At 36.7% G+C, this 16,282-nt stretch overlaps 1 protein-coding gene and 2 pseudogenes across 3 annotated transcripts; all 3 read right to left on the bottom strand.

Moving 5' to 3' along the window:
* Nucleotides 1–40: 40 nt before the first annotated feature.
* Nucleotides 41–2,370, bottom strand: LOC104720598 (putative B3 domain-containing protein At5g35780 pseudogene; annotated as a pseudogene). Its single transcript, XR_015568224.1, has one exon. The product of XR_015568224.1 is annotated as a putative B3 domain-containing protein At5g35780 pseudogene (transcript).
* Nucleotides 2,371–3,520: 1,150 nt separating this feature from the next.
* LOC104719548 (transcription factor BIM3) lies at nt 3,521–5,431 on the bottom strand. 2 transcript variants are annotated; one of them, XR_015568005.1, is made up of 6 exons: nt 5,105–5,426; nt 4,929–4,995; nt 4,744–4,839; nt 4,323–4,651; nt 3,989–4,197; nt 3,521–3,847 (listed from the first exon to the last, which is right to left on the bottom strand). XR_015568005.1 is itself a non-coding variant. In XM_010437492.3 (6 exons), the coding sequence occupies exons 1-6, from the start codon at nt 5,257–5,259 to the stop codon at nt 3,746–3,748; spliced, it is 879 nt and encodes a 292-aa protein (XP_010435794.1). In that variant the 5' UTR covers nt 5,260–5,431; the 3' UTR covers nt 3,521–3,745. The 2 variants fall into 2 exon arrangements, 1 of the variants encoding a protein (XP_010435794.1); XM_010437492.3 differs by having other exon boundaries at nt 3,989–4,118; nt 5,105–5,431.
* A 2,109-nt stretch (nt 5,432–7,540) lies between these two features.
* Nucleotides 7,541–10,692, bottom strand: LOC147937262 (alkane hydroxylase MAH1 pseudogene; annotated as a pseudogene).
* Nucleotides 10,693–16,282: the final 5,590 nt, after the last annotated feature.

The following is a 16,282-nucleotide window of genomic DNA, read 5'->3' as shown; positions in this document are numbered from 1 at the left end:
GTCTATTACTCTTCATCTATATATATTGTGATTTATGCTGGCTGATGATTGATGGTATTGTGAAGAAACGCTATGAGTACTCTAAACCTTTAACAATGGTGGTCCGACGAACGTGACAATGAGTTTTGTTGAGGTTTCAACAAGTTTCATTAGGTGAAACTGAATCGATTGCAACATTAGAGTTGATTTTTCTTCGATTCAAGCTAAAATATATCATCTGATGGTAAGGTGGACTTTGATGCCTACAAGGTGTTCGACAAAATGCTTCTGCGGGGCAGAAGAAGGAAGCAACAACATAAGCAGAGAAATCGCCTTAAGGCATGGCCATTTAAGTTCGAAACAATGTCAAGAATTCGACAACTCCAGGATTCTTGTTCATGTTTCTCACTTTGGATCCAATTGGACAAAGGAACAGCTTTTTTTAAGTATCAGAAGATGATGAGACGAAGTGGCTGCGATTTACAGGACAATCACTATCTGTCATGGCTTACTAGTGTTCTACATATCAACCGTAAAGAGGAGTGAAGACTCTGAATCATACAAGGACAGTACTCTGATTATGCAGTATTTGATCATTGTTCACACCATGTTTATCTTTATTTCCCTATTCGAACTGAACATTTCCTTAAAGCAACCTCAACTTGGGAACTTTAGTTTTGTAATTTGAGATGATTGTTTGTTTCTTCTGGTCAATACTCATTAGGACGAAGCAGGAGATGAGATCAAGGAGGCAGCATGGAAGCAGAAGAAGTCACTTTATTTTGTAACAATTTATTCAAACAATGTGAAGATCTGAGACAGTTACAGAGGAGAGAACTACAGTACACTCACATTCCAAGTAAGACTTCCAACAAGTTACTACTATATACGGAAAACCTCAAGAATCACCTGAATAGCTTAGTGAACAGGTGCAGTAATCTAAACTTGTTTTTTCATGATTTTATTGTTTCGCTCTGTGTATTGTGTTGATTATTTCCATCACAAAGGTATTTGAACAGTGCAGTAATAACTAAAGTAGACAAAACAAGAAACCATATTTATTTATGAAAAAAACGTTCAATTCAGACGAGAGAAAATATCTGAAACAACATTTGGTTTAGACAAGTTACTACTAATATAATAGAAGAGATGAACCCAACCGAGTTTAACATCAAAACCATAGTAAACCCCCTTAATGTAACTACCTAATTAACACTTCCTAGAAGTTATTACTCAAGTTCAATGATTGTGCAGAAGAAATATTATCAGATATATAGCAAATTAATGAAGAAGCTTAGTATGTCTCAAGAGCAAAGCAGAGTACTCCACGGCACCTGAAAGTCCAAAGACTGATCTTGTCGTCCTGTTTTAAGTGGTTACCCTTGACGACATCGTTCCACCCCCAGTTCAAAGCGTAATTCAAGGTCCCGTGTCCACTGTCTTTCTCCATCGCCCATATCTTAAAACGCACACCCCACTTTTCACATCTTTGGTTTACAAAAATCGCTCCAACACCAATATTCTCATCGTCTTTATCTATTGCTCGATGCTCCCCTGGCGTCAAGAAGTCGTTCCTGATGAGCTGCTGGAATGGGATTAAGAGACGACTCTGGCCTGATTTCACATCACTCGCTTTTAGACCCTTCTCAAATATTAGCAACGGGTTTGCGGCATCAGCTCTCATTCTTCTCATCACCTGAAAAATCCACTCCGGTGTCTCTGTATCCGTCCTCCTTGGGAAAGTAGCAACCTTTGCTTTCTTGAAATTACCACTCTTCCTCTGTTGCACGGCACGCCTCTTGCGGCTTGTCGTGTTCTCCTTTAGGCATGGTTCGTAACTAGGGTCGTTCGTCTCTGTCTTCGCAGACTTAGCCGTGTTGTAACCCAGGAGTAACGAAGGGTAATTATAACAACGAAGGTTCACGAACGATGAAGATGCAGAAGACATCATCAAAGTCCCATTAGGGTTTTGTTGTGCGTATCTTCTCTTCACCAAAGAAGACCTTTTCTTCCTCGGGAAAAGATAGAAGAAGCTCTTCTCGCTATCGTCTTCTCCACGGCGACGACGTTGTTCTTCTTCCCGAACCATAACCGCAGTATCCACAAGTAAAAACAGATTCGACCACATATCCTTACCTGAATCCGTGACCGTGAGATGATTCATACTCATGGTGATTGAATGGGAAAATTTAAAAAGAAACTCAAAAAGTTGTGCGAGTGAAAGACGTGATCAGGAAAAAAGGAAATTGTTATTGAGAGGAGGAGAGAAACTATCGAAACTGAAGAGAACAAGTGCCTTCTCTTGCTTATATACTACATGAGGGGTAGGGTTTTTTGTTTTTTCCATTCTTCTTTCGAGTTTAGTGTTTTAATTAATTGTAATTAGTAACTAATTATAGCCGTTGTGATCAAGTTAATATGGATGATTAGGGTAATGTTATAATTACGATTTTGTCCCTATTGGTATTTCCTTTTCCCCGAGAATGAAAAGAGTAGTGAAAAATATTTAGGAAGTTTCTCTGCAGCTTCGTTTTTGTTTCATTTTTTTGTTGTTGTTGTTGTTGTGTATTTAATTTTATACAATAACATACAATCCAAAACAGTGAATAGTCTCAAAAGTTTATTAATCTTTACAAACCAAACCGTATTGTCACAACTTTACAATGAGACATGTCTACATAAAAACTTGAGATTTGAACATATAATTGCCTGAAAATAGCTGATGAAAACCCAAAAAAGAACTTGAAATATATCATATATGAACCAAAAATGTGAGAAGAATTCAATATAGTTTCCTCATTTTCCTGTACCACGCAAACCAAAGGATTCTCCTCGTTGGCTCGTTTACATCCAGCTTTCGACTATATAAACCAAAAAGTGTTTTAGCTAAAAATGAAGGGAGACTATCACAGGTATCTTGCTGAGTTTAAGGTTGGTGCTAAGAGGAAAGAAGCTGCTGAAAGCACTTTGGTTGCTTACAAGTCTGCTTCTGTACGTGATTATTCTTTACTTCAGGCTTGGTCTTGCCCACAACTTCTCAGTTTTTTACTCCTGAACTCGCTTGATCGCGCGTGGAGCAAAGCAGTGTTTTACGTCATGTGAAATTGTTAACTGAATGAGCTATCTTTTGGATGTATGCAGGCATTTGATTTGATGATCTATTGCTGAGTTGGATACTGATACGGTTCAAGGACTGAAGAAGAAGAAAGGAAGTGAGAAGAGTGAAACATGGGCTAATCCTGAGGTTGCACAAGTGGATGAGTCAGCAAAGAGGAGTGAAGACTCTGAGTAGGCAGAGGCTTTGCTGTTACGGAGTCTACTCTTCATCTCTATATTGTTCTAGCATCTTGTCTTGTGTACTCGAACAAGAGTTTCATAATATACATACCAAACACTTACATATCTGTTGAGAGATCTGTTGTATATGACAGTCATATTTACATAAGAGTAAAGTATAAATATGAGTTTTTAACTTGTACTAGTTTGAGTACAGCAGTGTAAGAAAGAGAAGGGCAACGAGTTATATATTTAGGAGACCATATACTTGAAAAAAATGCCATTAAATAGAGTAATCTCTGCTTATGGAGTTTTGAAAGTGGCTACATCTCTTCTTTTCTACTTAGTCATGAGAATAGTTGCAGCTCGACAGAAGTAGCAAACTATATACACCAATCTAAACCTACTGATACCCTGGACCAAATTGAACCCGACTCACGGATAACAAATATCAAACAGTGATACAGTTGAAAGTAGAAAACCAGATTTTTTATCGTCTTATTCTCTTCTCGGAATGATTTAAATCTTTCCAGTAGCTTCTTGTTTCAGTAGGAGAGTTCCCTTCTTGATCCGCGATGCTATCACACTTATCCTAGCAAAATAGATCAAACCATCAAAATACAATTTAAGATTAACGGGCATACGTATATAACAATCACTTGCAGTCTTGCATAGTAGTGGACTGCTTATTCGTTCGTTTTTTTTCAAATGTAAAAAATGTTTACAGGCATACCTCAGAACCAAATGCAGTGACAGAAAACTCACGATCTGCTCTTTTCCGAAGGCTTAACTGCACAGAAATCACAGTCTCTGACATGTTGACACCTGATGACTTGAATGCTTCAGTCAGTGTGTGTAGTACCCTGTCAAAGTCAAACCATAAACCAGTATGAGCTTCCTTCTAAATATCTCCTCCACTGGTACTATTTTAGAACCCTGAGTCTGTTCCAAGTACAATATCAGTTAGGATCTTTGCATACCTAACTATAACCTTAATCAACACTTTACTATATTAAAGAGAACTAAAAGAACACACAAAAGCTTTTTTCCATCTATGTAAATCTTACCTTTCTGAGCAGACAGTGGACAAGCTGGGTGATGTTTTTTCTTCCGAGTTTACCAGTTCATTGGTATTGCACGTAATTGGTCCACAGCTTGGATTTGGTTGCCAAAAGTCATGCTGAACAAACTGCGGCAAAGGCTCGGTAGGTACATAAGCTGAAATAGGACTGTGTTCGAGAATCTTGGTACTAACTGCTGGGTCGATATCAGAATCCACAGAATTTTGCATATCCAAGAGGAAACCAGAAGAAGCAGCAACTTCATTATTACTTGAAAAGCTTTTACCGAGTTGAGGATGGTCACCAACCTCCACAACAGACCCAAGATTATTTCCCTGCATCAAAGTTACATAAAACTGTTGTCAAAACAGACCACTACAGTAAAGAATGATGGAACCCAACCAAAGATATAGGAGAAAGAATATACCCAAGGAATCAGTTTGGTTGGTGTTTGAAACCACATTTGGTGAGAACCTTCATACAACTGAACTTTTTCTTGAAGAAAGTGAATATACTCTATAACCTGATGAGATACAACGTAAAAGAATAAAACATGATTCTGATTCTGAAACACATGTTCTGTTCCAAGGCTATACATTCTTTTTAACTAACCTCCAATAAGAAAGAAGCTTTATCACGTTTCTGATTCTGAGGTATAATGTCCATTAAACTCTGAAACCTGTACCCACCAAAGAATCACAAATCAGGAAAGCTTCTACTCAGTATAGACCGACCGACCCATTTAATAAAATCAGATAAAAATCCAAACTTTTGAACATTTTATTAACCTTTCATTGATTTTGCTTCTTCTTCGTTGCTCTGTCTCTGAATGTTTCGATCTACCCGAGCTTCGATTTCTCCTCACTGTTGAAGAATCGTTTCGAGAAGGCAAGTTACTATACATGTCGGCTTCTAGTTGCTCATCTAGGTCAGGAGAGTTCATGGTTCCGAGGAGGTATGACGAAATCTACACTCCGGTGAGACGAAACTCCGGCGAGACGAGAGAGAGACTGTGATTGATCTCTTGAGACGAAGGGGAAAAAACAAAAACGAAAACAAAAACAAAAAAAAAAGCCTTAGAAAGGCCTACAATGTAAAAAAACAAAAAGCAATATTGTGAGAGGGTCAAAGCCCATTTAAAAACGGATAAGGCGTTTAACCGAAAGTGAACCGAATTATTATAACCAAACCGAAAGTATTGAACCGAAAGTGAACCGAATTATTTTTAAAAAATATATACAAATGGATTAAATTCAAGAATCAAGAGAACCAGTACCGAATCAAAATAATTGATACCAAACTAAAATATACTGTATTCGGAAACTGAAATTCGAAAAGTATTAGTTATTTTTACACTGATTAACCGACTAAATATACTGGAAATACCAAAAGTTATCGGATAAAATATCGGAATATCCCAAATCTAAATTAAATATTAAAAAATAGTCAAAGAAAATATGAAAATTATCTAAATAAAATACATTATCTAAAACAATTTTTGATAAAATATGGAATGTGAATTTCTAATAACAAAACATGATTAAGAAATTTGAGTACACCTAAATTCAATTTTTGACTTCTCACTAATTTGTATAAAGATTTGATTCAGGATGAATAAATTATAAGCAATTGAACTTAATTCACATCCCTTCAGTTACGTTCTCATCTTATACGGTTGTATAAAGCACCTCAAGCGATGTTTTTCTAACTCAATTTTAATATATTTCAGCTTATCTATTAAAGAATAATCTTCCTAAAGCATTTGTTTAACTACATGGAACTCGCCAGAATTATAACAAAAAAAAACTAAATGAAACAATATAAATAGATACACGACGTACAAAACGTTCACGCGCCTATATATTTATAAAGACGAAGTATCCTAACCATTCACCATTTATTTCATTCCCATTTTTCATTGAACCTGCCGGGAACAATCCTTTTTGCTGGATTAATTATTACCAATACAATCATAAGAAAAACTATTTTCAATGAATTTTAGCCTAAACTTTGATTTTTAGCCATTCCAACATTAACACTAACTCTTCCATATATTTCTTGTTGAAAGTAGACATGATCCTACTAATAACGAGTATAACCAAATAACTTGATAGGAGTAGGAAATTTTGTAAAGATGATTATGTTTTATTGTGTTTGACTCGAAAACCATGCTTGAGGATAGGATGTGAAGCTGTTCTTTTCTTATTATTTATAAGTTATTATTGAATATTTATTTTTAATTTGATTTGGTAAAATAACAATATGAATTTTAAAATTAATTAGAAAATACAATTTATTTGGTAAAGAATAAAAACTTGTTAAAACATATATATTTGGATCATTTTATAAAAAATAATTGTTCACTTTAAAAATGGAAAGATGTGAATAGTATTCTTTCAAATATATAAATTATTATTCAATTATTATTCATCTTGAAAAATAAATAAATAAAATTGCAAAATTTGAATTTTAAACACTACTGGAGATGGTTTAATGCATATATTAATGGGAAAAAACCCCTAAAAATAAGCCATTTAATTTTTTTTGCTGTTTAATTCTTCTAGTTATTAAATTTCCTAAAAAATATCTGGTTTAATTTCCGTTGACTTTAAAAATCTTCATATAGGGTTATAGTTCCCTCTAATTAACCATGTGAGGTTATAATTTAACCCTGATTAACATTTCCATCATTAGAGTTAACAGTCATTATGTCGTAAGTATGAATCTACCATTATTAATAAAATGAAGATTTTTTAAGACAATAAAAATTAAATCAAGTATTTTTTTAAGAAATTTAATAACTAAAGGAATTAAACGGCAAAAAAAAATTAGATGGCGTGTATTTTTCAGATTTTTTCCGTATGTTAACGACAATTATGAATGTCTAGATAAGTCTACCCGAACCATTAAAGAATGAGCACATGGAACAACGAGCGCTTCCGAGTCGGTTTAGTGTCTCTTTGGGTCGAAATGGTAAGTGTTGCCAACTAATGCTTCTGATTTTCATAAATTAATCGAGAGTTGGTTTGCAAAATTTTCTTCAAAGATCCTCTCATTCCATAACTAATTTGATGCTACAGTAAAAACTATCCCATTTTTTAAAAAGATGCTATGGAATTTATAACTTTAAGTGACTAATTTGAAATGATAAATATGCATACAAAACCTTTAGTATGAATGAGTGTAATAATGGTGACTCTTTCTAATCCTAAAAAGAAAAAGAATCATATAGAAGAAAGCCCAAGTATAAACATAAAAACATTTCGACCATTTATATTGCAGAAGATGAGCATCTTTTGGCCTTGGACAACTTCAATATTATAGTTTTGTAATATTTCCACCACAACTGTCTTCATTAGAGTTATAGCTACCTCCTTACCCAGGCAAGCTCTTGGGCCTGCATTAAATGTATAGCTTTAACTTGGAGGAAGACACTTGTATAAATCCTCTTGTTTCCTAAACCCATCTCTTGGGGTTAAAATCCAAAGCATCTTCTCCCCATACTGCGTTCATCCTCCCCAACGCGTAAATAAAGATTACAATCTTCATACTTGGGTCGACTCTATGCCCACTTGGAAGCACATCTGGTTTTACGGGAGACAAGCGCGCAAATGGAATCGGAGGGTGGAGTCTCATTGCTTCATACAAGGCACCACGTAAATACACTAGTTTGTTCAAGAACTCCATGGATCATAAGACGACATCACGAGCTGGTCCAGCTCCCGTGGTTATTCTTGGTAGATTTGTGTTGATCTCTTGGCGAATGTTAGTGACAACATGAGGGTTTTGGGACAAACGCCAAAAGAACCAAGTGAGCGCAGAAGCAGTGGTATCTCTGCCGGCTAGAATGAAAGCAAACATGGTGTCTCTAAGAACCTTCTCCTCATCATGGTACTTAAAGTACATAGTTGCATTTAGCTTCATGTGGGATGTCAAAAGATCCTGACCTTCTCCACTAGAATTCTCTTATGATCTTATATCTTCTCTCTTATCTAATACAAACTTTCTACAAGTTCGATTTAAAGTGGCGTTAGCTTTCATACAACTTCGTCTCTTGTCCGAATCCAACCCATATTTGGAGCTTCCACAAGAACTTTGGTTTAACATAATAACATGCCTATACATAATCCCTTCTCCTATATCGTTGAGAGCTTTACCAAAATCATCAACCTTTGACATTTCAATAGAGAGAGATCTAGGATCATGACACCCAGTTACTGTCATTAGAGTTGCATTGAAGGTATACCTCCTGAACACATCTTGCAAGTCCAGGACCTTTTCTTCCTCGGCGATATCATCCAAAAGAGGAACAAGCCCGTCCTTGAGTTTTTTCTCGTGGTACTCATTGTCAACTTTTGAAACCCTTGGTGGTCGACCATGGCTTTAGAATCTTTCCTCAAACTCCTTCCATAGCTCCGACTCCGCGGCGATTCAAACCATTATGGATTGAATCGTCTCAACTTTTGTCCTGATAGTGTTTTAGGAAAATCATGACCCCGAGGTTGACAAGGATCTCTAATCAAATATTTTCGTCTTATCTCATCTCATTCGCGAGGATGATACTCTGATATTTTTTTTCTATCTACTGGATCCCAAGGCAAATCTATCGGAGCTTTTTCCGACGTTGCTTCAAACTTTCTTTTAAAGTAATTATTAATTGGTACCTAACAAAAACACGATTATATTAAGTTACTAACATAGTAAAAACAAAGTTTAGATTTCAAAATTGGTATACAAATAAATTATCAAATAAAAGACAACAGACATCCTTTACAAAGTTATAAACAACGAAAGAGAAAGATTTCGTCAAAACTGAATAAAATTAAATTTTTTCTACTGTAATTTTAATATATATTAATAAGAAAATACTTACGGTAGACATGTTTAATGGCTTCAGAACTAAGGAAAAGCCAAAAAAAAAAGTAACAGTAGAAAAACAATTTAATTGTCAAAAAAAAAACTAGGTCTAAAACTAATCTATCATTGCAAGACTAAAAAATCACTTATGGGCTTTTTTCTGTTTAATTATTTTGGGCTGAAACATTAATTATGAGATTGGTTTGGAGTTTTACGATTTTTTGTATACAGTGAAACAACTTTTTTATTTAGTTAAGTCAAAGTCATATATTTAACCTAGATGAGGACCCGCCCGATGTGCGGGTTTAAATTTTTATAAATGAAATTAAATTTATTAAAATTAGTTATATGTTATATATAAATTTTATTTTTGTTATAATACACTGATTTATATCCATTTACAAATCTTTTATGTATGTTACTATTAAAAATATTTTTTTTATACCTAAATGTACTCTTGTATGTTATAAAAATATTTTTTATCACCATCTAGAAACTGTCTATATAAACACATTAAGCAACCTATATTACTTTCACTTCTGCGTAGTTTTTTAATTACTAAAATTGTTGGCTCAAAAAACATTTTGAATCAAAAATTTATTACATAATATACTAATCAATGATGTATCATCACAATAATGTATGACCACCATGGAGAAAACATCGGCGCCGCCTTCATCCCTTATGGAGAGATCCTTGCGTCCAACCTCCTCAATCATGGAGAGAACTTTGGCTCCGCCTTTCTCCCTTGGAGAGATGACCTTGCGTCCAATCTCCTCCACCTTCATCCCTTGCGGAGATAACTTTATGTCCAACCTTCTCTACCATAGGGAGAACCTCGGCTCTGCCCTCCTCCTATGTGGAGAAAATATGTTCACGTCTTTTTGCTATCTCAAAATGGCTTGTTCCGACAACCAATGAAATAAAACAAATTTTCTAACTTTACAAAAAAAAAATTTGATAGTAACTAATATTAAATTTCCCAATGTATTCGTGATAATAACTATGCCAAAGTGAAAGTAAAATAGTTGGCTTAATGTGTTTATAGATAACATAATATACTAATCAATGATGTATCATCACAATAATGTATGACCGCCATGGAAAAAACTTCGGCTCCGCGCTCATCCCTTATGGAGAGAACCTTGCGTCCAACTTCCTCCATCATGGAGAGAACCTTGGCTCCATCTTCCTCCTTTGGAGAGATAACCTTGCGTCCAACCTCCTCCACCTTCCTCTGTTGGGTAGATAACCTTGTGTCCAACCTTCTCCACCTCAGAGAGAACCTCGGCTCTGCCTTCATCCTGTGTGGAGAGAAAATGTTCACGTCTTTTTGCTATCTCCAAATTGCTTGCTCCGACGACCAATAAACGTCAAAACCTTTTTCAATCGTCACAAAATATTTTGATAGAAACTAATGCTAAATTTCTCAATGTATTCGTGGAAGTGTCTTTGAAACACCATGATGTAACCTCTGTCTCTGTAAAGCTTCAACCGCCACATTGTTTAGTGAGCCCATGTCTACTCTCAGTCCATGGGCCCACCTTCCCAAATGGGCCCTACATCTATTCCCGGCTTGTGGACCAACCCATATTCGACGGCCGGTTTGTTACGTCTGGAAGTCTTTAAAAACTTGATTACCGACCTTACAAATCAACAAATGATATTTTCTTGTGTTTTGTTCTCACTCGCACAATTTCGAAAATCCCTTCCATAAAGGTCACCCATCATGAAGTTCTCTCAAGACCCTCGACTGAAAAAATAAGTGCATTTTGGTGACGTATGTGGCTAAATCAATTCTTTTAAACATTTCCGCAAACCAAGGTGTTAGAGTCTTTGAGCTCCTATGGATCTATCAACAACGATTTATTTTTTTCCAATCTATCTATCTATGTTTGTTGTACGCTTGTATTTGATTAGCCTATTTTATCAATTCATTAGGTTGATGAGTTTTTATTCGTTATATCCCTTTGAGATTGAATAAATAATGGTAACAATTATGTTTGCAAAAAAAAAAAAGGTTTATGACCAACCAATCAAGGTTGAGAAATTGAAAGAAAATTAATTTGACATAATTGAAGAAACAATAGAAAATTATAAGCATGTTAATATATGAATCCCAAATCATTCAAAGATTAAACTATAAATTAAAACAATCTAAAAATACTACAATAATTGTAAAGTACAGTATTAGAAAAAGAGTACTCATATATTAATCTTTTTTTTTGTCAACATATTAATCTTACCTATTCCTAACTGAAAAAGGAGAAAGTAGTAGAAAATTTTGGCTTACAAAAATAAGAAAAATTTACCTTCCCATTAAAATATATTCCCAATTAAACAAAGTTGAAAGCAATGTTTTTATTAAATTATTTAAATATGAGGCGATCTTTAATTATATAGAAGTGAGTACAAAATTTAGAATTAATAATTAAAAGTATATTTTCCTTAATCCTTTTTTCTATTTTTTAATAATTAATCACTTAAAAATAAAAATAAGTAAATAATATTATAATTTCGAATTTTATAATATATATATATATATATATAATCTCCTTATAATTATTTAAAAAACTTTGGTTTTTTTTCTAAATTCTGAAATTTTTTATAATTATATTTTTACTTTATTCACATTTTTTAAAACAAAATATTTTTTTTTTTGTTGTAATCAAATTCTTCCTATTAAATATTTACACATGTCAAAATCTCAGATTGATAACTTGACACATGTAAAAATCTTGTTAATGACTAACTTTCAAAACCCAACTTTATATAAAAAGATTATATATATTTTTTTTTTGAAAAAATCAGTGTTGGGTACGTGCCCAACCCTCTCTATGCTCTGTATCCGCCCCTGGTTCCAAGTAAAAAAGTCTTTGTTATTATTAATAATATGTACACATTTTCTAAAAATTCCTCAGATATTTAGTGCATTGGGTGTTATTACAATTTACCCCTTGGATTTATTTTATCGATTTTGATTAGAAAAATAAAAGGAAAACTGAAAGGTTTTTACTGTTCACAACCCGAAAAAAAAAACTCTTTCTCGCTCGTCGCCGAACCCTATTACGCCGGCGATGCTCTGTCTTTCTCTACTCTTTCACCGTCATCTTTCCCCGTCCTTAATCGATATCCTCTCTCTCTCTCTCTCTCTCTCTCTCTCTCCGTCATCGTTGTCTTGTTCGTTTCCGTCTAAGCCGCCTTCGTTTTCGAGTTCCGGTATATATGTGACGGCTGAGTTATATTATTTACAAGAAAACGAAATGTCTCATCGATTCACATGACGACTGAGTTATAATGTTTTGTGGCTGAGTTATCACAAGAAATAATCTGAAAGCAAACGACTCATTTATACGACTTGACGACTACGTTATAGTATTTACGGGAAAACGAAAGGTCTCGTCGATTCATATGAAGGCTGAGTTATAATGTTTTGTAGCTGAGTTATCACAAGAAATAATCTGAAAGCAGAAAACAAAATGTCTGGTCGATTAATATGACAGCAGAGTTATAATGCTTGACGGCTGAGTTATTACACAAAATAAAATAATTCTATTACAACAATACTACATCCGACAAGTTTTCACATTGTGCCCAATTTGTTTAGTTCGCGAACATGGGTGTTGCTTAAATACATATTTGTGTTTCTTTACCCAATTATCGGAAATAACAATTACCAGAACTGGATCAATGATATAAGATGAAGAAGAACGAGGAAATTAATTAGAATGAGTGTAATTAAGAAGTTAAGAACAAGGAGAAAAACAAGGGGGAAAACAAGGTGAAGAACACTTTTTAACCAGTTGAAGAACAAGAGTCGAAGGAATGACGTTACGTATTTCAGGAGAAGATGATGACATGGAATGCTGACATAGATCATGCGTCCGAAGTGGTAAGTCAGCCACCAAACGAACATCAGCCGCAACATGAATACTATTACAGTAATTAAAACGCAAAAAAATGGCTGCCAAATTCAGCCGCTTAATGTCATAACTCAACTGAAATTTGTAACTTAGCCGTATCGTTTAATAAATAAGCCGTAACTGAATTATATTCTAGTAATTAATCTTTTTCTTCTAAGTCAGCCGAAAATGGCTGAGTTGTCCGATAAGTCATCTTATGAAGGCTGAGTTATAGTGCTTAACCATAACTCAGTCGTAACGACATCTAACAAGTCAACCGTTGTTCATAACTTAGCCAGCCGGAAAAAGTTGATTCAACCGTGTCGTAGTGTTAACTCAGCCAAAATTTTGGACAATTCAATCATCAAGTGACGTCATATACGAGAGATTTTAGTTCAGTGGTTTTTCTTACTAAAATTTGTTGTTTATCAATCGATGCACTCAGCTTTATCTTCTTCATGGATCTTTCACATTCTGTTATGGTATGAGAGCATCTTGCTCCTCTTCGCACAGTTTTAACTCATGTGAGTAAGTAAGATATTTAACCCTTAAAACGTTCTCTGTCCTTTTTCCCGAGACATCCCAAGTCTCGCCGGCTTTCGGCTCCTGTTCAATGGGAAAGAAGAAGAAACCGCGTCCCCTGGTTCCTCCTCCGCCTCAGTTCCCTCGTCAGTCTCTCAGTAAGTTGTCCTCGAAAGCTGCTCCGACTATACTTCCCATCTCGTCGGCGGCTTCTTCCGTAAAGAAAACTTCCTCTGTCCAGGGGGATTCTCCCCCTCAGGTTGCGTCTGCAGATCTCTCTCACCCCCAGGTTGTGTCGGCAGATCTATCTCACCATGTCCCAGATCTGGATCTGACCCGTTCCCAACCTGTGATAGCTTCATCTTCTCATACTTCGGTTTGGGTTCCTGGCTCTCCTCAAGTGACTGCTAAGGAGCTGGCTATAGTTCCGTCAGTTTCTGCTCCTGCAGCGACTAAGGCTCCGGCTATTGCCGTGGGTTCCGCCACCTCTGCTCCGGTGGAAGAGGAATTCGTCTCCTCCTTCTCTCCTCAGGATTCCCTTCATGCGGCTGTTCCCTCCCAATAAGATAAGGTGGCTGCCATTCCCCCATGATCTTATGCAAGTGTGGCCAAGCCAGGAGCTGTATTGGGGAAAGTTGGTTGTCCTACTAAGCATGTCTCTGGAGTCCCTTTCATTCTCATCCCAGATGAGAGTGTTGCAGCAGCTAAGGAGGAGTTCAAGGACTATGTCTACGCACAGTTCCACGGCCCTCCTCCGTAGATGGGTCGAATCGTAGGAGTGGTTAATGCTCTATGGGATCGTTCAGGCCCCAGAATATTCGTCCATCGTATTGGCCTTGATACCTTTCTTCTTCGTGTCACCAATGCCAAATCTCGACCGATTCTCTTGAGTCGGAATCTGTATAACATAACCGGACATCCCATGTTCATTGCCCCTTGGTCTCCAGAATTTACTCCAGAGAAGCCTCCGCTAACTAAAGCTCAGGTAGTTGTGGAGTTTAGGGGAATTCCCTACTACTTGTTCACTGATGAGAGTCTAGCCAGTATTGCCTCAAGTGTTGGTGAGCCTAAATCCCTTCATCCGGAGACTGCAATGAGGGAGACATTTGAGGTTGCTAAGGTTGTTGTTGAGGTGAATTTGCTTACGGAGCTGCCTTCTAAGTTGGTCTTAGGTTTAATTGACGAGAGAGAACTCCAGATTGATGTTGCTTACTCGTGGCTTCCTACAAAGTTCAGCTCGTGTGAAGATTTTGGTCACTCTGCTTCTCGTTGTCCTAAGCTCTTACCAAGAAGGGATTAAAGCACGCATTCCAGATCAAAGAGTAGAGATGGACGTGGTACCGGTAAAGGGCCTTGTCAAAGCAGGCGTGCTGTAAGATCCAAGAGCCATGGTAAAAAAGGTTCTTGCTTCAAATGTTTTGCGGGATCAGTCTTTTGATAACCATGGAGGTTCAAATATTGAGGGGCAGGACCCGCTGGTACAATCGAAGGCTGCTCGTCCTTCCTCTTTTGTGCCGACTGGTGTAGTTGAAGTGGAGGAGCCGTTTATTTTGGTTAGGCGTAAGCATAGCAGCCATAAGGCTGCGAGTAACTAATTAATGTTGGTAAGTATATTTTTTGGATGGAACATGGGAGGCTTAAATAGCCATAGAAGGCTAGTAATGACTAAGGAATGGATTAATATCCATCGGCCTCTTTTTGGAGCTTTTTTGGAAACCAAGATTCAACCAAAGAATTTGCAAAGAGTTTTGAAAGCGGTTCCTCGTGGTTGGAAGTTTTGTGAGAATTTTGACTATCATAATACGGCGAGAATTGTGGTGGTGTGGGATCATATAGTTACGGCTGTGGTTTATCAAGAGTCTGCTCAGGCCATCACATGTGGTTTCTTTATGCAGGCGGAGAATATCAACCTCATGGTCACTTTTGTATATGGATTTAATCTTCCAGAGGAGAGGATTTCGCTTTGGGAGGAGCTGGTTCACCTCCATGCCTCTACCCCTCTAGCGTCTAGTCCTTGGGCGGTGATAAGGGACTTCAATCAGATTCTTCGTTTCCGGAAGAGCCTGTAGATATCCTGGGAGTCAGTGACTTTGAATTGGCCCTCCAGGGATCTAATCTCTTTGAAGCATCGTCTAAAGGCCTGCCTTTCACTTGGTGGAACCATAGAGAGGAGGATCCAATCTCTAAACGCGTTGAGGCTAGGAGCTTCCATGATTCGTATTCGGAATTCTTGGAACCCGGTCAGTCCAATCATGCTCCTTGTCTATTCTCGGTTCCAAGCCTTCACAAGTGGTAAAAATGCCTTCCAAGTTCTATAACCACATTGTGGAGCATCCGAAGTACTCTGATCTCATTGAGTCCGAATGGTCAGCCAATTCCATAATTGGGCCTGCTCAGTTTAAGTTGGTGCGTGCTTTGAAGCTTCTAAAGCCTAGTATTCGGTTGCTCAACAAGACGCATTTTAGTGGGATCTCTCTGAGGGTGAAAGAGAAAGCTGCAGAGGTTGCAGCAATCCAGAGCCAGTTACTTATTCCCCATCGAAGGAGTTAGCAAGAGAGGAGAATATTGCTTATGCAGCGTGGCACATGCTCCTATCTACAGAGGAAACGTTTTATATGCAAAAGTCTCGTATCCAGTGGTTAGCTCTTGGAGACAGGAAGACATCCTTCTTTCACCAGATGGTGT

This window comes from Camelina sativa, chromosome 10, assembly GCF_030686135.1.
Source record: "Camelina sativa cultivar CO46 ecotype springtype chromosome 10, ASM3068613v1".
NCBI classification, from domain to species: Eukaryota; Viridiplantae; Streptophyta; class Magnoliopsida; order Brassicales; family Brassicaceae; genus Camelina; species Camelina sativa.
The sequence above is the reverse complement of the archived record's forward strand: the minus strand, read 5'-3'. Positions and strand labels throughout refer to the sequence as shown.

Coding starts and splice junctions, on each gene's coding strand:
- LOC104719548 (XM_010437492.3), bottom strand. CDS start 5,259: ATGAACTCTCCTGACCTAGATGAGCAACTAGAAGCCGACATGTATAGT. Junction 4,996..5,104: donor AGAAGCAAAATCAATGAAAG/GTTAATAAAATG, acceptor TGGTGGGTACAG/GTTTCAGAGTTTAATGGACA. Junction 4,652..4,743: donor CAACCAAACTGATTCCTTGG/GTATATTCTTTC, acceptor ACTTTGATGCAG/GGAAATAATCTTGGGTCTGT.